Genomic DNA, 26,582 nt, shown 5'->3' with positions numbered 1-26,582 from the left:
CCCAGGTTATGGGTGCCCAATGGCACCTGTGATGTAACACGATGTCATGACATCATGACATCATATTGAGTCAGTGATGTGGCGGCTCTTCTGAGGCCTCATGGGGTCTCGGAGATTACATCCTGTTCAGAGGCCTGGCAGGGCCTCCAACATCATCTGGGAGGCTGTGTCAGGGCTCCAACACAACTTTCGGTAACTGGAAGTTACGTCGGAGCCCCGTGTTGTGGATGCTAAGCACCCAGATTTTTTGTGGGTTCCCTGGCACCCAGGGCCCCCTAGACATGGCGCCTATACACTGAACGCTGATACAAGACTCCATGGCTAGTCTACCAAGACCCAGTTGGGGGAAGCTCCCAAATGAGCATAATTTCAGGCAGCCCTGCCTTTATATCCTGTATGAAAACTCTCCACAGCTCATGTGGGTCACCAGCAGAGCTGCTGAGTACCAGACCCATTCTTTTGATATAAATGTTCTCTTCTACAGGCACCTTCTGACTAAATATTTTGTATCTACACTCTAGCTTCTGGAATGACTCCTAAAGTAGCTGCCTAGAAAAAGCATTCAGTCAGAATGGGTCACCTATGTTAGTTCCTGAAGAGCAATCCTGGGAACTGATTATGCTTTTTAATCCAAGCTCAGGTTGGCCAAGCTGTATGGACTCCAGTCCTCACCAGCTTTGGAGGAAGGCTGGCTGCCAACCTGGAGACAATGCTTTCAAGGGTATAAAAAATAAAATAAAAATACTTGGTTTCATTCTCCGAGAATCAGCAATGCAATTGTGCGACTAAAGGTCTTTGGCTAAATATCAGGCCACATCACAGTCTCCCTGTGCTAATTTTGCTTGATGAGTTAATTACACCCTTCTTCTGTTCATGGGTGGGATTTCACTGCTGTGCAACTGACGAGTAAGGAATGGAAAATTTTGATTGCATGCTGAGAATCCGCTGACAGCCGTCGACCTTGAAGCTGACTTGTTGGAGGCAACTAGGGATACATGCACATAATGGACAAGACAGACTCAGACTTATCTGCTGCAACTTGGCGGCTTCATAATGATGCCACCTCAATAACCAAGAGCTGGGAAAGGGGTAGAGGGGGCCAGAGAAGAACTGGAGCAGATAGTTAAGCATCTGGCCTTCATCATGAATCAATCATTCATTCAGAGCAAGTCAGGGTGATTTAAAATCTAATAAGATCACATTAGGAGTCACCCTGCAAAAACCAGTGGAACAGAACCAATTTGGATCCCTTAATGAATCCATGCACTCTACATGCACTAACAGGCACCTGTGCGGCAAGAGATGATCTGCCAAAACCCATACATGCCATTTCTTTTCAACTGAGGTGCCAGCCTGCAGTTTCCACACGCAGCTCTATTTTAATGTCTAAAATAATCCAAGAACTAACCGAAATAGTACTCAGTCATAAATATGCCTCAGGGTTAAACCTTTCTTCTGATTAACAGTGGTAAGCTTGGCTTTGAATACCCTTTCCAGATTTTTGGAGTGTGGATTGGTTTAAGGTGATTTAAATCAGCAATAAAATAATAGTAATCAATGATTTAAATGAGCAAGAAAAGGGGTAATTAAAATCAATTGATCACATCACATTTCCCCTAAACAATGGTGCGATTTTGACCACTGAACCATGCTAACTTAGAACTAAAGTAAATCATTTATATTATTTTAGTATTTACATGTGAGATATTATTTATAGTGTTGTTGCATTCTCGCTATATACATCTGCCAGGCTTTCCTTTTATTTATTTCCAGAAGCAGGGATGGGCAACCTGTGGACCTCCACATGATGGACTCCACCTCCTGTCAGCCCTAGTCAGGATGGCCAGTTGTCAGGGATGATGGGAGTTGTAGTCCGACAACATCTGGTGGACACATAGTTACCAATAATATGCTCTACACATCTTGCTAGACTACAGCTCTCATCATCTCCAGCAGAACATAGGCAATGATCTCGGATGGTGGAGTGCAACAACACCTGGAGGGCACTGGAGGTTGCACACCCTGCACTGCAAAGCCTTTCACATGATCGGTCCCTGTGACAGTTTGTGAGGTTACATATGGGAACAGAGGGACCTGAGAACTGCACCATTTTGTCTTCCCTTCTTTTCCCCCAGTTTCTCCTTTCTCCACTCTCACAAAAAGACAAAGAAAAAATGAAATGCTAATATGCTTTTATTCAAATTGTTTCATATTAATCTAGTTACAGTGGTACCTCTAGTTACAAACTTAATTCGTTCCGGAGGTCTGTTCTTAACCTGAAACTATTCTTAACTAGAGGCGTGCTTTTGCTAATGGGGCCTCTTGCTGCTGGCACACAATTTCTGTTCTCATCCTGGGGCAAAGTTCTCAACTCGAGGTAACTCTTCCAGGTTAGCGGAGTTTGTAACCTGAAGCGTTTGTAACTCGAGGTACCACTGTATTTTTTGAATAAGGTGCTCAAGGCCCAGGACTTTCCCAGCGGTTGTGGAAGGAAAAGCCCAAGATTAGCTAGAATACTCAGGGCTCAGACAGAAGAGAGGCCAAGGACTACCTCAATGATATTAAGGAAAAAGAGGTGAGGAGAATCAATTGAACATTTAAGGGATGGGAGGTAGTGGGGTGGATAATCAGCATCTCCGCTGGGGTAGACCTATCTCCCCCCAGTTTTTAATATATGTTTACAATCAAGCAGTTGTCAGGTAATATAGGAAGAACAGCTAAGGAGAAACAAATGAGAGCCAATTATAACTGAGATGACCTGCCACGCAAATAGAATTTCAGCATTAAATACCATTTATCCCATTTAATTAGTACTTTCTGGACACAGTGGTCTGGGCTCAAATACCGTCCTCTCTCCTTGGAACTTCTAATTATTGCTACAACCACGCTATTATGTTTCTCGCTGGGCTTTCTCCATCTTCTGTGCCATTTAAAGCCATGAAGATTTTTAATTATCTGTGCTGAATTGTCAAAGATACCTTTAAGAATGTGTGACTCAATTCTTTGGGGGTGGGGGGAAGAGGCGGAGGAAGAGAACAGTTTTAAGCATAATTCTGCTTTTGTGAATGTGTGTGGAAGGGCCCACTGAAAACATCCATTTAAATGCAAATTTGGGTATTCCAGAGTGTGCATGTGATCGCCTTTTAGCACAGAAAGGATAATTGAGCCCCCATCGTCCACACCGCTGTATCTTGCACAAGTCATGCAATTTTCGAACCTCCAAATCTTGGAACAGGCTGTTGCTGACTGCTCATCTATTGCACACAACAGTTTAGGCAGCTCTGAGCTTTAGAATACGTACAGAAAACATAGACACATTCTTGCCGATGGCTCATCTATTGCACACTTACCCAACATTCCCATCCCTAGCATAAAAGCATCCATGGTATATGGTAATCCACGAGCCCTTCCTCTCGTCCCTGGCGGAAACATCACTTCTTTAGGTTGTGCTTTCTTACATTCCACCTATTAAGCAGAAACATGTACAAATGAGATGCAAATGAATTCATGTAAAATGTCAAATGCTGAACTGATCTGGTTAAGTTGTGGGGGAAGGGGGGTTATTTTTAGCATTGCTCTTCTGTAAAATGTGAACTTTAAAAATAGGCCAGCAGTGTAAAGTGATTTTCAAAGAGTAAATATGTGTAATGTGACTTCAGAAAGCACACAGTACAAACCCAGCTGAGGCAGAGATAATGTGTGGATAGGTCACACAGCTAAAAGCTGAAGTCCGTAAGTTAAGCTGTATTAACTTTTAGAGTGTTTCTAAGTGGTTACTTCTTTGTGAAATAAACATGCAGCTATAGCTGTTTTGTTGTACAAGAACCAGGCTTATTTTCACTCCAAATGCTATTATGTTTATCATTTCTAATGCAATTGCCATACAGAGAATGACTGCAACAGAAACCTGTTGATAATGCCTGTGAGACCAAAAAGAAGTACTGCAACTCTACCACCCAGGACTACATTGGTTAGAGTTATTTGCTGAATGAGTAGTCCGCTGCTTAAACACTTATAAGCATGAGCATTCGTGTAGACATACAAAACAATACACAGTGGACCACCAGCAAGGTTAACTTATCTCCACACACAAATTCCTGACAGCAGTAACTTCCTACTGTCTCTCCTACTGTTGTTTTGATTGATTAGCTCATCCTTTCAAAACACTTCATTGTTCTGGAGAAATCAAAGGCTAGTTGCCAACACAACCTTATTGCAAAGCAATTCAGCGGTAACTTTCTACAAGCAAATATTGCCAACAGATTGGGTTTGTGAGGAAGAAAATTCCTATTTGTGCTGGAGTTGGGATTCTGTACAATGTACCAATAAAGGGTTATTCCTGGTACCTTTGGAAGCTTAATACCATTTTCATCACGTTGCAAGTGTCTGGCTATTAATAACCTTTGAAGAGTGCATAAGGCCAACGATGGCCAAAAGTAAATGGCAGGGCACAAGGTCAAACTAAGAACTATTTCTAGCTGCTGAAACCAGTTGGGATGCTTGGAGGGAAAAGGTGCTTTGATGTGAGCCAGGGAACAGACCAGGAGCAAGGAAGTGTTCTGGCAATTAGGTGCAAACTAGAAAATTTAGAGCATCCAATCTTAGGCTTGCCTCCACATGTGAAAGAGACAGAGTAGAAAAGGTATGTCTGATTTTCACCTCACTTTTCACTTAGACCACCATTTAGGACCAAATTAGGCAAGTGTGATTGCATTTCAGGTCTCTGGTTTGTTAAACAGAAGGCATAGTGGAGGGTGTGTGTGTGATCAGGACCAGGACTGAAGCATTAAGCAGTTTATAAGAGATTTTAGTTAGAACTCTAGTGAAAGGAAACAGCTACGCCCCCACCCCACCCCAGCAGTCTCAATTCTGTCCATTGCCTTCTCCAGCATGGCTGATATTTAACGAACAAAAGAAGATATGAAATGCAATCATGAAATTCACATATTATCTAGGTTTGACTCTTGGTAATAAACTTGCCAAAATATGTAGTTCCTTCTCTGTAGCCCTGCAAAGTTTATCATAAATATCCTCAGCATACGTACCCCCTGCCTTCCCCATCCACTTCCTAATATGTGAACTGAAAGCTACTGAGGTTCAAGTGAAATGAAGTCATTGAATCATATTGGAGAAAGCAGACGAGTCCTGTCAGGGACAACTTAGAGTTGGGGCAAAATCTGCCCCCCCCCCATCATCTCAAGAAACAGATAGCACTAAGCCAGTCTTAACCTGCATGGTTGCACCACTTCATTTGCACAGTCCCATCCTGGGTTTGGTATTGAAGAGAACAAGTGAGACCTACAACAAGAGGTCACAGCAGGGGTGGACACCACCACTTGCCTGTCCATCAGCTGACATCAGTGGATGACGACAGCTGATGACCAGGGGTGCTTCTGTTCTTGCTGGGTGCTGCTTCGCCAAGATGTTCCCCAAAGCCAGCAGGATTGAAACCTCTGCTCATAAGCTGGTGCTGTTTCATAAGCACAATTCCTGCAAAGCAAACCCCCCAACCCACAGCTCACTTATCAGTCATCTGATGTCATCATGACACCAGATGATTGACAGAAAATGGCCCTGACCCCATCAAAGTTGGCCAACGGGGGTGGGATGATAAATAAGAATAAGAATAATTTGGGTTTCCCCAGCCACTCTGGGCAGCTCCCAACAGAATACTAAAGACACAATAAAAGATCAAACATTTAAAACTTCCCTAAACAGGGCTGCTTTCAGGTGTCTTCTAAAAAATCGGAGGGCATTCCACAGGGTGGGCACCACTACTGAGAAGGCCCTCTGTATACCCCCCCCCCGCCACATACAACCAGCATTCTGTGGCTAGTGGGCCTGTTCAGTCCTCATTGGGCTGTTTTGGGGGAGGGGGGATTGCCCCTTAGCATACTCCCCTAAATATTTTTCTACTTCTGCAAGTCTTGGGGTTCCTGCAGGCAGCCTGATAACTCCCTCTGGTTTCTCAGTAGTGCCATTTTGGCCATGCAGTCTTCATAACGCAGCACCTGAACTCACCACCGGGCAAAAGCATCCAAATTTGCCAAATATCTCAAAGGATCTCTTATCCCGCAGAGATCGTTTTTTCTTTCGGCACTGTTTGCACACGAACTCTGCCATCAGAGCGAGGAAGGAAAGGTGGGCGGTACTTTGGAGGTGCAAAACAGGTAATTACACGAGACAGAACTGGCAATGTAGGATAATGCTGCTAACTGGCTCTATTTCTAATAGCCCTATCAGTAACAGTGCATCCATTGTCTTATGGTAACCAACCGTCTGTTCCTAGGCAACCCGATCAGCGAAAATTTCAGGTTTGTACAATTTTCATTTAGGTAACGTAAAGGTTAACTGACTGTAAATGGGATTATTTTAAACAAAACCACCCACCCTTTCTCTCTCTCTCTCTCTCTCTCTCTCCCCCCCCCCTCTCTCTCTTCCCACCCCACCCTAACCCACCGCCCTGCTGCAAAACCTCACGGCATATCTTATTTATTCAGCTTGCAACATTTCACAGAGCAACAAAGCTTCTATTCTGCCAGCAAACTGTCAAAATACCGGTTTCGTGCAAACTGCTCTGCCACAACCCTTGGTATGTCAGAAAAGAACCACCTCCAAGCTCCACCAATGGACATGCCATGCAAAGGTAATGTGAACAAGGTGAGCTTACTCTGCTGGGTGGGAAGAGAGCCAATTGGGAGGGAAAATAAGGGAGTGGGAAGGAGGAAGCCACAATGGCCCAGCGAGTCAAAGGGCCTGCAGAAGCTAAAGAGAGGCACACTCTGTCAGGAGAACTAGGGGTGCTGGGAGGCTACACCCCCTGCCTCTTAGGAAGAATACTATGGAATATAAGAGTACAGAAACCTGCTTTGTACTCAGCCAGACTACTGACTACACTGATAGGCATCAGTTCTCTAGGGTTTCAGGCAGCGGTCTATCCCAGCCCTTCCTGGAGATGACAGGGATTGAACATGCGACCTATTGCATACAAAGCAGATGCTCTACCACTGACCTTCCCCCCTTCCCCAAACAGAGGTGATTCCTTCACAACAGATGGCAAGAGGGAGACATGGCTCCTTTTGTCAGCTAATGAAGCAGCTGTCCCAATGCTTGCTTTCCTCTTCCCTCCTCATTCCAGTGCTTAGAACATTTTAGGTGCTTTAGAAGTACTTAAATAAATAAATAATCAGCAACCACCCAGCAGCTGGCCCCATAATGTTGGTTCCTGCAGGTAGCAATAGGTGTTGGGTGGCCTAGTAAATGCCTCAGGTGACAGCGGGTCCATTCAGCTACCCGAGAGACGCCTGTCATCTGTGAATATGGGCACCGGCATGTGCAGGCTAACTTATGGCAGAAAAACATACATATCTTTGTTGGGGCACAGTGGACAAAGTGGTCAGATATTGACTGGGATCAAATCTGTACTCACGACATGAATCTCTCCCTCTCCCTGTCTAAACAATCTCACAATGTCATCATGAGAATTTAAAGAGGGAGTAGGAAATAGTGGGAGCCATTTGTGCTGTCCTGCACTACTTGGAGAAAAGCCAAGACAACTTTTACAAGTACTTCAGTTAAGTAGGTCTGGTTTATACCAAACACACCAGGCTCTTCTCCAGGTCTGAGCAGGACCTTAGAAAAGAGCACTCTTTTTGGGTGGGTGTCACCCCCTCATTGTCATCTGTGTGTGTGTCTCCTTGTATGAGAGAGCACCAGACTTTTCCCTTATAAAAGAAACACAATGCATGGCAAAGGTTCCTTTTGACATAAGCTTTTTTTGTTTCTATCACAATGCTCTAGGGCAATGTTTGTGGAGGGGACAAAATGGCAGGTGCCACAAAAACATGGTGACCCTCAATATTTTCTCCAGCAAGGCCCAGAATTTTAGCCAAGGGGCCCAAGGCCTGGCAGGCACCAGAGTAGCTGCTCAAGGATGCCCTGTGTCAGCGGCTGGCCTGACCAATTCAAGGCTAGTGACGTCCTGTCTGGAAACCAGAAGCTAAACTTTTGCAAAACACACTTTCTGTTTATTGTTTTAAACTGAGAATACTAAGCCCTAGTCAGCTGAAGTTGTTTTCTTCAAAGCAAATTATCCTGGAGTGATCAGCAGAGGTGTATCCATTAACACCTGAGCTGTATTACTTTTGCACCTGCCCACTGCTTGTATGCCATGGGGTCATCAGTTACATCTCCTAACCATGTCTATTTCAAGTCACTCAGATCAATATACAGTGGTACCTCGGTTTACAAACTTAATTCGTTCCGGAGGTCTGTTCTTAAACTGAAACCATTCTTAAACCGAGGCGTGCTTTCCCTAATGAAGCCTCCTGCCACTGGTGCCCTTCCACTGTTCGGCTTCCGTTCGTAGACCGAGGTAAAGTTTGCTAACGGGAACACTACTTCCAGTTTTGCGGAGTTCTTATACCGAATAGTGTGTAAACAGGGCTGTTCTTAAACTGAGGTACCATTGTAAAAAGAACCAAGCCAGCTTACACGGACCATTAAAAGTGACAATGAAGCTTGGATTAGTACTGTTAAAACAATAAGCTAAATAATTAGCTTCTGCAATAGAACAACTGAGTTGAAACAAAAGGAAACCTACCTTTTAAGCCAGATTTGCAAAAAAGAACTCTATATAGTTATTTTTCAATTTATATCCCACCTTTCAACAGAAGCATCCTCAACTCTCAGCAGACAGTCTAATAAAACATATTTTCTGTATGTTACAAACTGCCCATGACTCTGTATCTATGGCTCTCCTCCAAGTTCAGCCCCCCCCCCCCCATTTTCTGGGTGAACGTTGAGGTGCTAGTTGTGCCTTGTAAAGCTCATCTGGTAAAGACTACTGCCTCCTCCATAACTCAGCTAAGCAGTATCCTTCCTGCCTCAAATCTGAATAGTGGATACACATGCTTGCTCTTAGGTTTTGGAACTCTCTTGCTCTTGAGCATTGTTTGGAGGCAGCCCAAACACATTTATTTGAGAAGGAATAGTTTAGCAGCTGATTTATATTTTTTGGGGGTGGGGGCTACAGCATGTACAGTGGTACCTCGGGTTACATACGCTTCAGGTTACCGATGCCGCTAACCCAGAAATAGTGCTTCAAGTTAAGAACTTTGCTTCAGGATGAGAACAGAAATCGTGCTCCGGCGGCGCAGCGGCAGCAGGAGGCCCCATTAGCTAAAGTGGTGCTTCAGGTTAAGAACAGTTTCAGGTTAAGTACAGACCTCCGGAACGAATTAAGTACTTAACCCGAGGTATCACTGCAATGTATTAATGGATATGATCAGATAATTAGAAACATTCTGACAGACTAAAAAGGTGAACTGATTAATACAGCAGTAGATCTTTAATTTTTTTAAAAAAATATTTTTTTTATGGATGTACTTAAATTGAAGATTGCAAATGCTGTGTTAGAAGAGACATTCCTTTCTGGGTGAAAAATTGAGAACGTCTCTTCCAAAAGGATATGGGCTGCAACACATAACAAAGAAAGTATGCTTTTTAGTAATTTTCTTCTGACGTGCATTCCCCCCCCCCCAGCTTTAATCAATCTACAACTCATAGCAAAAATACATAGAATCATGGTTTATAGAGCTACGTTTTCCTTTGCAGTACCGGGAACCAACCCAGAGCAGTAAGTATTCATTATTTTAAAAAATACAAAAAATGCACACTATTCTATATCTGCTAACAAACGCAGAGGGAGTCATTCCTACACCAGGGAGCACCAGGAAGAGTAATAGAAGCAAGCCTGTTACATCCTGTAACCAAACATTCTGCCACGATGAAATTCATATATTGTAATGAAAATTATGCAGAATTACTTGCTTTTGCATTATTCGGCATAACTTGCAATAACAGGGTTTGTTCAGGAATCCATTTTTTCCTTGTTAAAGAAATAGATGAGAAAACAGAGATAGGGCAGGCAGCGGTGGAGGCAGTAGGAACTAGCAGTCACTGAAAGATCAGCTACCCTCACAAAGCACATCTGCATCTACCTTGCCTGATGCAACTCATTTCTCTGGCATAGGTCCCCTTGGCTTCCTGACACACATTTTGAAACATCTCTCTAGAGCTGGGCACTAGAAACTTTTTATATTAATGGCTTTTAAAATTTGACAGTGGAGTCAAGTATCCAAGTTTCAGGCAGCTTTTTTTTTTTTTTGCATTTCCCAAAGGATCTGACTAATTTTATTTACAGCTTAATGCACTGTTGCTTTTCTTGTTTGCTATTTGTTTAATAGAGCTTTTGAAATATAATAATAATAATAATAATAATAATAATAATAATAATAATAATAATAATAATAATAATAATTACAAGTTTCAGCATTTGTGGAAGTGAGCCCAGTTTTATCTCTCTGGCCCACTTAAACTCTCCTGGAGTACCACCAAGTGAATCTTGGAGAACTGCAGTGCAATCCTAAGCATGTTTACTCGTGAGTAAATCCCAGTGGGTTCAAGTAGGCATGTATGTTTAGGATTGCAACCGGCAGCTGATATCCTGCTTTCCCACTAGGCACTTGCAACACACTGACTTCAGTTGGATAAATGACGGTTGCAGCCAAACATTATGAGCATTGTGCCTGGTGTTCTAGTGCTTTTCTCATATTTATTGCCCCATTATCATTTCATACAGCTCATGTTATTTAACCATACTGCTTTCGTTAAAAACAAGGGAGGGGATTAGGCTATAATGTGAAGATTAACAAAGATAAAACTCTCGTGGGAAGCGGACTGTGTTACTCCTAATAGGACACCTCCAAACAGCTGCACTCTACATTGCTTACCATCCCCTGCTAACTACACCGGGGGCGACGGGCGACTACACTCACATAGGTTTCATTTCTATACACAGCCAAAATGATTCCTTATGTTTGGCAGTATCAGTTGAAAGCACTAAGAAAACTCAACTGAAGATACACAGAGCACATCTCACAAAATGTGGCCATGTGAGTTCTCCCTGTTCAGCATTCCAGCTAATCCGACGTGCCCATCTCTATGATACCCCATTACATTCTTTCTCTCCCTCATCTGTGAATACTCAATGGACACTAGAGATACTCAATTCTTACTGAGTTGTTCTGGGGATATTTGCTCCTTCAGTGTTTTCCCCCCTAAACAATGTTTGTACTTCTGAAAATCTGCACTCACCTGAGCATACTATGACTTTCCCTTTGTGTGCTGGAGTGCTCTTTGGGCTACATAAGCCATGGGAAAGAGGTGGATCTTAGTATGCAGGATGAAAATATGTAATGCCTTCCCAGCTGACACTTATAGGAAGGCAGTGTCCCCAAGATGAGGAAGGAGGGAGGTCAACATTTGTGAGCTAGTTTGCAAAAGCAACGCCCCACTCCCTTGTACTGACTACCTACCCCACTCACAGAGGTCATCAATTGAAGCCCTGCTATTTAGTTGTCCACCACAAGAAGAGGGTGGCCAGTTACACACTGTAAAAAAATGAAGATCTGCATCACAGAAAGAGGACACCAATTTGCATATTGGAATTCATATGTATGGATGTATGCTTAAAATCAATTACTACAATTTAAATAGAAATGCAATGCATCTCCCCATAGTGAGGAAGACACCAGGTGCCAGCTCAGTCTGCTGATCAGGTGCTACTCTCTGGTGATGAGCAAGTTCACCTGCTCTCCTCTTCTTCTTTTTAGGGTTCCTTATCTTTAAACCAGATGCCGACTGAATGGCCCTAGGATAAATGCCACTTTGAAACAGAGGGCTGTCCTCTTGTCAAATAGAGTTGCCCCCATAGGATGGGCACAAGACAGAGCATTTTCAGTGGTGGGGCTGATGTTCCAGGTGGGCTCATTTTGTCTTACAGAGGCCTACTGGGTAATGGCAGCTTCATTTCAGAGCGGGCTTGGGATTCAGTAGCAGCTGCTGGTCGCTTCTGGGTTATTTAATTTTTTTGATAGTCTGTTTTTATTGCTTTAATCTGACTGTGCATTTGTTGCTGCTACTTATTGGCTGATGTCATTTTTTGTTTTTGTAGAGCCACTTTGTGCACCTGCTTGCATCAAAGCACCAGGAGGAAAAGTATCGTAAATAAATAAAAAATAATGAAAGCAAAGAGCCCTCTGGTCTTGCAAACTGTTCCCCAGGGGTTTTATTTTACAGGATCTGCTATTTATACCTTTATCCAATTAACCGGGATGTCTTGGGCTGGAAGGTGCAGGACGCACACAACCAAACGCACACCCACACCCGGTGCTCCAGCATAAGCACTTAAGTGTTGCCAACTGGTAAATTTCTGGTTCAAATGGACTGCAGTGATGGAAGCTTCCTCATAGTATCCACGAATGCCAGTATAGATTTATTTGGGGAGGGGTCCACAGGTAGAGCACACGTTTTGCATGCAAGTCTCCAGTTCAATGCCCAGCATCTCCACATAGAGGAGTGACGCGGCAGCTAAAAAAGCCAATGCAATTCTGGGCTGCATCAATAGGAGTATAGCATCTAGATCAAGGGAAGTAATAGTGCCACTGTATTCTGCTCTGGTCAGACCTCACCTGGAGTACTGTGTCCAGTTCTGGGCACCACAGTTCAAGAAGGACACTGACAAACTGGAACGTGTCCAGAGGAGGGCAACCAAAATGGTCAAAGGCCTGGAAACGGTGCCTTATGAGGAACGGCTAAGGGAGCTGGGCATGTTTAGCCTGGAGAAGAGGAGGTTAAGGGGTGATATGATAGCCATGTTCAAATATATAAAAGGATGTCACATAGAGGAGGGAGAAAGGTTGTTTTCTGCTGCTCCAGAGAAGCGGACACGGAGCAATGGAGCCAAACTACAAGAAAGAAGATTCCACCTAAACATTAGGAAGAACTTCCTGACAGTAAGAGCTGTTCGACAGTGGAATTTGCTGCCAAGGAGTGTGGTGGAGTCTCCTACTTTGGAGGTCTTTAAGCAGAGGCTTGACAACCATATGTCAGGAGTGCTCTGATGGTGTTTCCTGCTTGGCAGGGGGTTGGACTCGATGGCCCTTGTGGTCTTTTCCAACTCTATGATTCTATGATTCTATGATTCTATGAGTGGGAGAGGCTACTGTCAGAAATGCTGGAGAGCCACAACCGGTCAGGGCAGACAGGACTGAGCTAGACACAGCAATGGTGTGCCTCAATATAACGCAGCTTCCAGTTGTTCCACGGCATTCCTGGGTCCCCAAGCTAGCAACCTAGATAGGCAGCTTGCAGGGGGGGGGGGACAAGTAGAAATGCAGAGAGAAAAAAGTTGGGAGAGGAAAGTTGCCTCCCTCCCTCCCACCACTGTGTCTATTCACAAATTCATGGAGGTGTCAATGTGTACACGTAACCTTCTAAGAGCACAAACACTGGAAATAAGAGCATCTGAAACATGCCGGATGCTGCTGCTTCCTCTTCCCGTCCTCATTACGTGCATTTTAATTTGTTAGCCTGCTAATGAATTCTCCTGCCCCCCACAACTCCCCCCAAACACTGACTCAATTAAGTCAGTGCACGTTCTGAAGGAAATATGCAGATGGGCAAATGTGTGTGTGCGCCTTGGTTGTGATGGGTGCAGAGAGGAGATGAAGAAGGCTGGATTTCCAGTGTGCCCTCTTCTTGAGTGGCTGGTAGACCTAGCAAGTGTGACTAACAATGAGAGCTAAAACAGCCTCTCCAGGTTTAGAAACAGACTATCCTGTGGGGAGTTAAAGACGGCTATTGCCTTCATGTGCATTCAATGTGGAAAACAAGGTGTGGTATCAGCTGGACCTTCGACCTGATCCTGCAGGATTCTTCTGCAGTTCTTAGGTATTCTGCATCACCTCCTGGCTGCTGGAATCTTTAGTGGGGGAACTTTTTAAGCCCCACATTTTAAAGAGCGCCTCAACAACAGAGTAGGTGATGTTGGTGGAAAGGGACGTGGAGAAGCGAGGGCCAAGCTGAGAATAAACCAGTTGGAAGGCAACACTCCATGGTTTTGCAGGCTGCCTTTTACTGCTGCCCTGAATTATCCTGCAGGAAAAGTCTCCCCCTTCACTACGCACACAAAGTATCTCGCACGCTGTTTCTATTTTTGAAACACCTCCGTTTCGTAGGTAAGTTATTTTTAGGGTGCCTGTTGTGTTTTCTTTGATGCCTGGCAAGAACCTTTTCACTCCCACACCAATAGTGGGTTTCACGTTCAGCGCCTCGCTAGCATTTGCTTGCTACTTTCATACTGCCTGTTTAATACGCCATTTGACATTCTAGCTTTATAAATGGTGACAAAAGTGGCGCAGAGACTCTAAAATTAGCTCCTCCGTGAAAAGGAGGCTGGAAATAGGTCCACCAACACAGTAGTGGAATTCAACTCTTTCCCTCCCTCCCCATCACCACTTCAGGGAACAATAAATATTGTGGAGACACTGAGAGAGATTTCAGAATGATGAGCCTCAACTTAGAAGTCTAAAAAGGAAAGTGTCCTTTGAGGATGGATTTTTTTCGTTGCCACGGCTGCTAAGCATTCTCCAGTCAGCGATAAGACAATAGTCTGGCTGCTGCCTCTGGCCAGCTGTGCCAGCTTCTCTTCCCACATGCTGGGTTGAGAACTCCTCTACTGGCTGAGCAATCCATTTAAAGGGCATTCTTCCTGAAGGGATGAGTCAACCCCATGCCTGGATCACACATCATGACCTCCTGGAAGGCAGATACTGAGATGAGTTTTCCACAGGTGGGAGGGAAAGGAAGGGACTCTGGACGCACAACATTTTCATGGAGGTTACACTCACACAGCAGGGCACACCAGTGCGTAGAACATTTAGCGTCAGTGAGATCTTATTTATTTTACATATTTATTTAAATATTTATACAGGGCCTGAACTCGTTGATATTGGGGGAGGCACTCTTTCAGGGTCCCAAGCCATTTAAGGCTTTGTATACTAATGCTAGCATCTTACATTGGGCCTGATAGCTCACTGGCAGTCAGTGCAGTGCTTTCAGGAAAACAAAATTTTCTAAAGGCGTTCATTCAACAACAAGTATAAAAAGCATGAGACCTACCCCACCCCACTAAAAGATGAACACCCCAAACAAGTCATAAATCATATTGAAGTAATCTAAAATAAAGTCCGAAAGCCTAGGTATTACAGAAATGTCTCAGCCCAAGCGCCTAGAAGAGGGGGATGCTGGTGCCAGGCATTCGGGCGAAGGAAATTGGGACAGGGTGGCTGGAGGGGGAGGGCAGGGGCAGCAAGAGCCGGAGGGCGGGACCTGCTGCAGTGGTGGGACCCAGCACCGGAGAGCGTCAGCAACATGTCTTGCCTGCCACCCAGCCCAGCCATACCCGGCACCCACTTCCTCTTTTCCATGAAGCTGTACAGGAAGAGAAGGGCAGCAATTGGGTGAGAAGCAGGGTAGGAGAGGCCAGGGGCACCATAGAGCTTGGAACAGTTAGAGAGATCTTAATTGGGAGTTAATTCCCTGTGGTGCTATTGGGAGGCAGGGCAGTGAGGCACCACAGAAATACAAAAGAATAGAGATCTCTTAATCTGGGACTTTCTGTGATAGAGGCAGAATCCATGATTACTGAAGTGATAGGTATTGTACCAGCAAAATAGCGACAATTGGAGGGTATGAGGAAAGCATCCCGCAAATGAGGAGACTCTAAATGAAGTTTAGGCAAACTAATGGAGGATGGGATATATGTATTGAGGGCTAATAGTCATAATGACTATATGGAACCTTCTGGTTCAGAGGCAGAATAGCAGCAGCGGAGGAGCAACAACAGGCCCTGCTTATGGGCTTAATGGAGGCACCAAATTGGCAATCCCTGAACCAGCTCCTCCTCCTCCTCACTTGCACAGGGCAAACCTTGCTGAAGGCGAGGAGTGGGAAGGAAACTGGTGCTAGGTGAGCTTTTTGGTTAGAATGGGGTTAGGTCTTGGGGCTCTCTTTTTTTAGCCCCTGCACTGAGGAAAAGGAGGTAATCAGGAAAGGCTAGTGACAACGACTGGGTCTCCACCAGACTCCTTGGCCTAATTTTCACTGTGAATTTTCAAGAGGAGAAAACATTTCCACTGACTCTTAGGAATGCTGCATCCCACAGAGAAGGGGAACACAGGTCTATATGTGCTAACTCATTTCAGTTTATGCAGATTAAATATCTACCCATTGATAGAAGTGGAGGCTGAGCTGGGAGGAGGCAAAGCAACTGTGGGGCAGAAAGAAACAGCCAGGCCACAGATGGTGACTCTTCTTCCTGCCCCAAGACATCAATCCCCATTGCTGAGTCATTCAGATGCACATTTGTTAGGAAGTCAGAAACAGCTGTGACATTCACCCCAAAGGAACAGATCAGTTTAAATGTCTCTGGCTACAGGTAGATTCTCGTGCCGTTTTCTGCCAGGCCGCACAGAAGCTGACATCTCTCACACTGTCATCTTCCACCCCTCACATCCCAGCAACTCAAATCCCATTTCCTGGCTCTACAAGGACCAGTATCCATATCAATAGAGCTAAGAAAACAAGGAAGATTCTGAAATGGAATTCCATCACTTGGAACTGCTAAGGCCCCTTATGGGCACAATTGGCTTTGCCTTGTCTGCTGCATGGTGGTCTCACACACAGGCAAACATTACAGGTGATCACGCCTCCTTGTGAGGGCAACACTTGCAGCTCTAATATGGGTGTTATAAAGCACTTTAGGCTGCAGTGACTTGAGACTAAGGTGTATTTTGCTTCCCACATGAACCTGCCTGGGCATTATGGTCTTCTTGTTCACTACTAGGCAAGAATTCAAAGCATTACTATTAATATATAAAGCCCTTAATGGCTTGGGACCAGTTTGCTTCAAAGATCACATAGGTGCCAATCACTTCAATCTGCAGAACTTGTATTTCTACACATGCCATGCAACTTTGAGTCTGCATTTGTAAGGAATCATTCCTTTAGTGTAGCGGCATGTGTACTTTGGAATTTCCTGCCTATTGGTACCAGGCAGACACCATCACTGCATTCTTGTGCATACTTGCTAAAAACTTTTCTGTTTCAATAGGCCTGGGAAGACACCTGATTTGGTGTCTCAGGCATTCAAAACAACCAGACAAGCAGGATATAAATTATTTTAACAGGCACACATTTCTTTTGTTCTAGTTCTGTCCCTCTAGTCACACAGCTTTTGTAGGTTTTGGGAGAAAACACAAAAACCTGCCAAATGTGTTTACCACAGACCAAAGTGGGATGAATGGGAGCAACAGCAATGCCTCTGTAGAAAAACAAAAAAAAGCACAAACAGTTTTTGGTCTTCTCAGTGGTATTCCTGAGTTCAACCCAAAATTGGCTGTTTTAACTTTTCCCACAATGTCCCTGTCTGCATAGCTTTTTCTGACTAATAAATATGCCAGAAAAAGAATCTGGGTATTCTGGCAGCAGAACCTGAGTCCCTTTTTTTTTTTTTAAAAAAAGCAGGACATCCTATGCAGCCTGCATATTTAATAAAAGAGAAGGAAGAGGTTTCTTTTTAAAAATAATAATAATAATACAGGCTGAATTTGTTTCTATCCATATTATTAAGTCTCACTGGAGGTTATAGGGGGAAAATTAGTCTGTGGAAAGAAAATATAAATGAAGAACCCTGTCAGTCATCTGGGAAGAGCAAATATAAATGAAGAACCTGTCAGTCATCTAAGAAGAGCAGCTCAAGCTCAGTCTGTGAGCGTGAATGGAAGCCTCTGCTTCAGGATCACCTCCTTTTGTAGCCACCTTTTTAAAGTCCAGTCTTGACATCTCAACACAGAGCATAAAAGAGGACCTGTTATTTTCATTTCAGATGCATATTGTGCCGAGAGGAACAATGTGAGGGATATTATTTCAGAGCCCTGGGAAAAATTAGCAAGTCAAATATTGAATCAGCCTCTAGCATATGCTAAGGAGATTGCTTTGATCTTATCCAGCCTAAAAGCCCCATTATTGAATTTAAAGTCTGTGAACACATATCAGACCAATATATAAAGCCTATCTGAATATAGGTTTGAGAAGCAGAAGATGTTTTGACAAAAGGGGAGGGGGAGAATCTTTTCGCTGAAAATATCAGTTACTGCATTGATTAAAATACAGGTGCCCTATTCTGGATTTGTTTCTAATAATCCAAGCCAAATGGCTTTACTGAGGGCGCAGTCCATTTCCAAGGCAAAAGCAGAGAGAAAGAGAAAAGGAGGGGAGCAGGTCCTATCCCTAAGACTAGGAGAGAGAGAAACTTTTAAAGAAAGAGTTCAAGTTATGAAGTAATAATGCAGGGAGCTGGGGTGGGGTGGGGGGAACCTCAAGGTTAGGTTGAGAAATAATGACTAGTTCAAAGTCACCCAATGAGCTGTGTGTCTGAGTGCAGGATTCAAACCCAAGACTGCCAGGTCTATATTCAGCACTCTAACCTGGCTTGGGCTGATGGCAGTTGGGTGTCCGAAACATCTAGAGGGCATAAGGGGAAGGCTGCTGTCACCAAGTACATACACTGCACTGGCCATTTGAGATACATTTAGGTATTTCTCTTCAGTGAATCTTGCAGGAGACTTTTTACTGTGTGCTTTCCAAACAAGTGGTCTGACCGTCCTCAGGTCAATTTACAGAGAAGACAAAGGCCTCTCAGGACTGTTACTACTTCAGAAAGCATGTGTGGAACACAAACTGCTCCTGCAAACAACACAACCTGTATCTGAAAAGTCCTGATCCTGGGGCATTTTCTTTTTTTGCTCTGAACGAGCTTTTAGTTGCACAGAGAAGGTCAAATACTTTGCTCTCTAATTCTAGAATGCACAGTAAAACATAAGCGAGAGAGAGAGAGAGAAATGGGTATTAGATTTGAGAAGTGTGAGGACGCTCAATTTTAAGTCATCCTTTAATAAGCAGGATAAAATGTACACTCAGGTAAATTGGCAAAATTGCCCTGGCAGAAGATTTATTTCATTTTACAGCCTTGCCGGATCCCAATAATTCAGCACTGCTGGCTGCATCACAGACACCATGTCAGCTTCACTGGACCTAAGCAGCAACCACTCCTCTAGATCAGAGTGGTCCAACACACGACCCTTAATACCTTTTTTGGCAGCCCTCAGCAGCATCTGACACCCCCTCCCCGCAGTCCTTGAACTGCTTTCTAAAGGGTAAGCAAGGCACTGGGCTTTGGGAAGGAGGAGTTGAGGGCTCTGATAGGGTCCTAGAGACACATTGCCTCCTCCCCCAAACCTAGTTAGCACTTTCCCAGCTTTGGGAAGGAGGTGGGAGGGTTCTAAGACATTTGTCAGAGTCTTATGCCTCCTTCCCAAAGCCTGGCACCTTGCTTAGCCGGCTTCGGAAAGGCAGCGTGAGGGCTGGGGGTGGGGGCATCCAATTTTGGCCTTGCCTCCCCCCCAACAATGACAAGGCAGTGTTCAGCCCACATGTTCCATGCTGTAGTACTCTTGCAGCCCACTTGGTATGAAAAGTTGGGAACCCTGCTCTTTAAGATGCTTTAAGTTCACAGAACTGTGGGGCCCTGGATCCTAATGTTTACTATCAATACTGCATAGCCTTCTTCATTTCACAGGTGAAAAATAACAACACTCTTGTGTATGTATGCCACTCCTACTCCTCAGTTCTCACACAAAGAACTGTTGCCTGAAGGGTCTTCTGCTTTTACACATTACTGGTATTGTTCCACCCACTGACACCCTGTTCATATACCATGGAGCACAGTCTTGTCTACTTGGCTGGCAGTCCCCCGGGGTTCAGGCAGAGCGTCTTTCCCATCAACAGTTTCTGGGGTCTTAACCTGGGTCCTTCTGCATACCAAGCAGGTGCTCTACCGCTCAGCTTAGGATCCCTTCCATGGCTCTTTGCCCCTCCTCAACAGTCTCTTCTGGACTGACTTTAGAAGCAAGGCAGGGTAGTTATGCTCACTGTGAAACAGACTGTTTTTTCCCTTTTTAAAATCTCAGTAAAATTATGCTTAATCTCACAGTGAAGTCAGTACTTTATTGCAGAATAGCTGCCATTCAAAAACACATTAATCAGCATTTGCTCTTCGGAACAGTAAATCCGTAAAGATAAAAGAGAAGCCACTGCACACACAAGCAATGTTATTTAAAAGAACCCCAGCATCTCCTGAAAAGGCAAAACAGAAACACTGATTTATCAAGGGCCTGTACCAGAAAAACAAAGACACCTCCTAGTATATAGTGACAGTTGGGGCCTTAAATACTTCTGTGCAGGCCTAATAGTAAGTGAAAGTTTCTGATCAAGCATGCTCAGAGACACCATTGATTTGTGAATAAATGTCACAACAGCCCCCTCAAGGACAACTGAGAGACACCCCACCATGCCTATGAAAAAGAGACAGGTATTCCTCAAAAACAGATCCACCCGCTGGGGAAACTTACCATTTTATTATTGATTTCATGAAAATGGATTTCACAGACTTTTTCCACCACATCTTCATTCTCAAAAGTTACAAAGCCAAATCCTATTTTTAAAAAGAAAGAAAGGAATATTAATCACAGTAAAAATACGTTTACCTTTTTTTCGGCTGCTTACAAAACAAATGACTTTAAGGCACCTCGGTTAGATCACCACACAAATATGCATTCAAAAACCAAAGTGTGTTTCATCAAACCTATAAAGAAAAACTCTTGAAGATTAATATGGATTAAATCAACAGGGGACTGCTAGAGCTGAAAACAAGGGCTATGTCTATATTTTTTTCTCCATGCTCTTTCTATACATTTAAATAGACAGTTGCTTTTCTGGAGAAGGGTACATGACATAAAAAGGACATAAATCTCAGCTGCACACGATAGCTTCTGAGGAATAATTGTCCTTATATTCTTTCCCACCTGTCCATGAAGCCCTATTGGCTTCAGGTAGAGTTAAACCCTACGGGACTCTTCCTATTATGGATGTCTCATTAAGCAGCAAGGGGCGGGTGGGGAAGGGTCAGTAGTACAAAAGGAATAATCATGAATCATCAGCCACACACTGCCAGTAAGAGGGCAAACGTATCAATGCTTCTGCAAACACACTGCAGTACATTTGCCTCCTGGAAAACAAGGGAGGGGAAAATCCAGCCGCCTGTTACTGATCAGGGTTAAAAGAGACCAGCTTTGCTCTCCCCAGAAAGCAGGCAGTATAATAAGCGCTCCTTGGATCTCTGCAGGTCCCAGGCTGTCCTTTCCGCTCATTGCAGCAGTTCAGCCCTACGGGTCAGCCAAGATCCAGAGGTGGTTATTTGTCTCTTTTCTTCCTGAATTACTTCCTCTAATACCTCATCAGGATATCCTGAGGCCTTGAAGGAACTATGAAAGTTGCAGGCCTCTCATCTGATCACTCATCTGTTCTGCACTGCCACTTCAAACGCAGCTTCTGATTCAGGCCAGTTTAAGGTCGTTTGATGCCTGCTGTCTGCCCGTCAGCTATACGCTGTGTTTACCCTGTCAGGTCTTCACCATCCCAGGCAAAACCAAGCTGAAGATTTTTGGCAGCATGCTCCAGCACCACATAATGATTCCCACACATATCTCTTCGGGGGAGCGGGTGGCGAAGGGGGTGGGGGGAGAGGAATCTACCGTCACGTTTCTGGCATCCGCTCAATGGACAAATAAATATAGAAACCCATTAAAATAAAGTGACAGCTCCCTGAGTGAACCTATAGAACAGAACCCGATTCCCAAAATAGTGACACAAGAGACTTGGCAGCTTCTAAGAGGATAGAAATTCAACACACAACAACAGACACAGAAGGCTTTTGCTCCAGGCAGCAGCCACAGGCTTGGGAAATAAAACTCCGGCTATGGCGATATGATCCACATAATTCGTGCTACGCACACAAGCCAGCTGCAGGTGGCAAAGTAAACAGATCACATATGCTGAACCCGTGTGTGGGATTTGGAATGAAGGTATGTAAATGTATAGAATTGACAAATTGTCCCTTTGCAGTTTGTAAAACTTGGCAGTCATGTTTATGCGGGAAGACTGTAAGGAAGCTGACACCGTCTGCAGCCAATAGCCCCCAAATCACGAGAAGGGACCTAAAACAGTCAGTGACATACAGAAGGTAGACAAGAAGACTTTGGGTCCGGAGTTCCAGGTCTGAATGCTTAACTCTGCTATAGGATCACTCAGACTCACATTCCATAGGGACTGAGTAGATTCTTCTGGGAAGCCCACAAACAGGGCATGAAGGCAAGACCCCTCTCCCATTGTTGGGTCTCCAGCAGCTGATCAGTGAGGAACTTTGGTCAACTTGGGGCTTCTCTCTCCCTGAATTCCCAACTGATAAAATACAAACATTCATCATCTGCATGAGGAGGATATTGCAAGGACATCTGGGGCAAAGGCTGTAAGCTAATGTTGCAATTCTAAGCATACACACTTTGGAATGAAGCCCACTGAAATGATTGGAACTTATTTCTGATTAAAGAGATTCAAGACTTTTCTGTAACTCAGTCACCTGTGTCAGGTCACCTGACAGCAAGGCTCTTCCTCCAGCAACACTTTTTGTAAATGGGAAGGAAGCCAGTTGTGGTTTTCCTTTCAGCCACTGATGGTCTACAAACTGCTATAAAAGTTATGTCTCTAACTAAAAATAATAGAATAAAATAAAACTGGGTTGGCATTTTAGCAGACTGATTTGCAATAAATACATTCCCTATTTACAAATCCATCATCCTCTTTCTCCTGACTCACCATTAGGAAGCTCAGGGGTAATAGCCAGGGTTTGTCCACTGTGTCCTCCCACCTAGGGGGAATACAAACCCAAACACCCACACCCCCAATACTTCTTCCCCTTAGGAGAATAAGAGAAAATCATAGCAATGTTTCTACATATGTAAAAATCACTCACAAACAGCAGCAATTGTAATACCAGCTCCCTCCCCTATTCTCAGACCTATCTGCATGATTGCAACGTCCAGCACTATCTGAGAAGCATCTGCAATAGTCTACTCAAATGGAGGGGCCTCCCTAACAACCAATCAGCCCTCACTGCAGACAAAGTTGCTCATCTGTAAGGTGGCCTCTGACCACTTCAGTAGCACTCAGGAAAGAATGTGTTCTGTACTACTGACATTTGGAAGGGTTAGGGAGGGGAAAAACAACAACCAATGGAAAATTGAGTGTCCACCTCAGGAATCCAGTTTCAGGCTGACATACAATGGGAACCACTGAACCACTTTCAAAGATCCCTGTGACACAGATTTTCAGTTTCAGACTTCTCTTTAGAATGAACCAAAACAAAACATCTGTGTTGCCTGGCCTATTTTCTCAGACTTGAAAAAACACCTTCTTTGAAGAAGACATTAGTACAGACAGGTACAGACAAGCACAGATCTCACTCTATTCAGGGAAAACAAGCATCATCAACAACAAAAGTTGTAAACAATCATTTTCAGCTTTTTAAAGATCAGCATCATTTCAAGCACATCTGGTTGCCTGGCTTGACAAGAGGGTGGAAACTAAACTTGATCTCATGAAAAGGTGTTTACTTATGGACTTCTGGAAGAACCACGACTCAAAAAGAACACGGTCTGCTCTTTAATTATGTGATTGTTTTGCATTCTGGACCTGCAGCTTATCAGAGTTAATGTTTCATGGTTTAGGTTCAAGATGGGAAATCTGTGCCTTCCAGATGTTGCTGGACTACAACTTCCATCATCCCTGACCACTGGCCAAGCTGGTTGGAGGTGATGGGAGTTCAACAACATCTGGAGGGCCAGAGGTTCTCCCTCCAGGACGCAGGTGATCATGAATGCAACACAGCTCATTCCTTAGACTCTGCCGTCCTCTCTCCTTTGCACACTTTAGAACAAACCACAGTTCTATGTACCTCACTAGGTTGTCAACATTTCAAAATATACACTGGAAGCTACTGTATGTAAAATAGCTGGCAATGTGTGTGCCTGGTGTGCAATCATGGACATACTGTACATGGGCACTAGAGAAAAAAGATGCCTATTCGTCACCACAGATTTAGCTTCCCTGGAGAGGACAAGTCGGACAATTCACATTAAAATAAATGTAAATGGGCACTTTCAAAAGGCAAAGGCAAGGAGAGTGTTTACCAGGCTCAGGGGCTAGAACATTGGGTCTGTGGTCAGTAAACATATAGAAACTTGATCCTGCTTTGCACAGTGTGAGGTGCAGAGATTGAGGAGAACACATTGGTCACACTTCTGAACCTGTGCACTTGGCTAATAGACCGAACTGGTTCTGAGCAAAGGCAGCACTTGTGAGACAGCGACTTCTAAATGCTGCTCCTAAAATGTAGCTTATTATAGGTTACACAGCATGTGAGCCGCTCTCAGCTACCCAGCCATAGTCCTGAACAATCTGTGTCTATTACTAAAATGCAACACAACAGTCTTAAAGGCTACACAGTGATCTCTTTCTGTTTCTATTTGTGGGAGCCCTTTAGGTAAATGGAAGACACAGTCTCTCCCCCTCAAGAGCACAGAGCAAGCTTGCTGTACTTCTAAATGGAGAAGCGTAAAAAATAATTAAAAAGCAAATCAATCCAATAAAAAAATAGATGGACTAAGATGCTGGTGTTTCAAACACCCACACAATACAGATCCAAAGCTTAGCATGGACAGTCTGCACCTGAAAGGCTGTATGTACAGTAGCTACTTGGCAAGATGTGGACAAAAGAAATTGCCTTGGTAGTTCGGGGAAAAGGTCCAGTATCATCTTCACAACAGTGGTTAACCAGGTGCCTTTAGGAAGCTGAGCAGCAGAAAATGTTGGTCATAGTTTGCTGCTAACATCTGGCAGTCCATGGTGTATTGCCTCTGGGAATGGAGGTTCCATCATGCCAGATGTATGAACTGGCCAATACATGGTGGGTGTCATCCAGCAACATCTGGAAGACGACAGGTTCCCCACCCAAACCTAAACCATGGAGCACTGGCTGATAATGCACAGCATCCGGCTGATTGACTGACTGAATTTCCATGCCACTTTCCATTCCCATGAATCCCAAAGTGGTTTACACACCATAAATAACAATAACATAATAAAACATCACAAGTACAGCGTAAATCATATAATTAATGAAACATCAATCTATTAAACCATCTATTAAACACTATTAGCATACCAGCGACTAAGGCTAAACATCACAATTACAGTGCAAGTCCCATTATATAATTAACAAATCAATAAAGCTTTTATAATCTATAAACCAATATTGACAAAAACAGCAACAAAAATAAGCTAAACACTATTACATTCAGACACACAAACACCATCCGCCCCCCCAAATGAATAAGCTTTCACTCTGATTAGCCTCTTCAGTTAATTAAAATACACATTCACATCCACCATACAGGACTAGTCCACATTACAGTTGACTTAAAACCATTTCTCCATTCTCCTCACATATACTCAGAGCAGTATTCAAAGCCTAAGTTTGAGGTAGCTGTCCCAGGGCTTACCCACCCCACTCCCACATACCACCCCACTCCCTCCAGGCACAGGTCCACGCCCCAAAGCACTGTGCATGACCCCCTCCTCTTTCCCACAGAGCTCTCCCTGTGGAAACGCCCCCCCCCCCCAAGCTGAATTGGAGCAAACAGCATTTCAGGTTCACCACAGATTGCCAAAGAGTGGGCTTCTGCAAGGAAAGTCCTATGTCTGTGTGTGTGTGTGTGTGGGGGGGTGCTCAGGCACAGAGCTCCAAAGCTTGGATCGTGTCCAGAAAGTGCAGAGGAAAGACAAGTGCAGACAAGCCCTCAGTCTCTCCTTGCTAGTTGCCCACCTCTGCTGAGGCTTCCCCATTCTGTGCTGACCACAGGATAAAATCCATCGGAGTTCACAAGGGACACTGGCATTGGACAGACACCAAGGAGAGGAAGAGCTGGAGGGGTGGGGGGCAGAGAAGGGGCCCCTAGAGGGGCTTTTGGCATGATCTTTTTTATGTTCATAGGTCCAACTTGCAAAACAGACACATAAGGAGCAGAAGATTTTCTTTTTGAGTCTTTGCTCTTTCATAATCCCATTCCTTTGGCTTGTCTCCCCTGCATGCAAGGCCCATATATGTGCCCTGTGCAGGAGAGCTTTCTGGCCATCTAACTATCAATAACATTTAACCTGAAATGAAGCTTTATTAAAATTTCCACAAAGAATTGGCTGATTCAAGGTCCCCACATCTCTCGGTATTTAAAATGCAACCCAACTGAATAATTTCCCCCTAAAGTCCAGAATCTCTACACAGTTAACTTAATCTGAAAGGAAACATCATAAACCAGGATGAGCTTAACTAGGGGGGGAAGGCATCTGTCCAGAATCTAAGCAACACAAGTACAATGTGTGCCAAAAAATACCACACACCCAAAAAACGTATTTCCCTTTCTTCATGCCCCATTAGTCAAGGTAATGAATACACACTCATTTTTAAATTACTTCAAGTCTTAGAAATCTTTCTGGATTAAACAGACAATTGTTTCTTATGAGTGGTACAAAGAGTCAACAACAGAAAAACCCATTCCACCGAAAGTGTATGAGAAAGATTAACACAAAACAAAAGAGGCTGTTTAAAATGGTGACATAAATAGGAATCTGGTTGTCAAGGAGTGTGCATTTTTAAAATGAAATTA

The 26,582-nt window shown here is 44.0% G+C and overlaps 1 protein-coding gene across 50 annotated transcripts in view; it reads right to left on the bottom strand.

Moving 5' to 3' along the window:
- The window catches only part of MSI2 (musashi RNA binding protein 2), a 451,660-nt gene that overhangs the window by 84,407 nt on the left and 340,671 nt on the right, over nucleotides 1-26,582 (bottom strand). For all 50 annotated transcript variants that reach the window (XM_083479991.1, XM_083480015.1, XM_083479977.1 and 47 more), the window contains 2 exons: nucleotides 20,376-20,458; nucleotides 3,351-3,465 (listed from right to left, as the gene is read on the bottom strand). In XM_083479991.1, coding sequence (XP_083336117.1) covers nucleotides 3,351-3,465; nucleotides 20,376-20,458 — 198 coding nt within the window. The remainder of the gene's footprint in view (nucleotides 1-3,350; nucleotides 3,466-20,375; nucleotides 20,459-26,582) is intronic.

The sequence above is a fragment of the Podarcis liolepis genome (genome assembly GCF_965112155.1).
Source record: "Podarcis liolepis genome assembly, chromosome: 16".
Classification (NCBI taxonomy): domain Eukaryota; kingdom Metazoa; phylum Chordata; class Lepidosauria; order Squamata; family Lacertidae; genus Podarcis; species Podarcis liolepis.
This window is presented reverse-complemented; position numbering and strand designations above follow the sequence as displayed.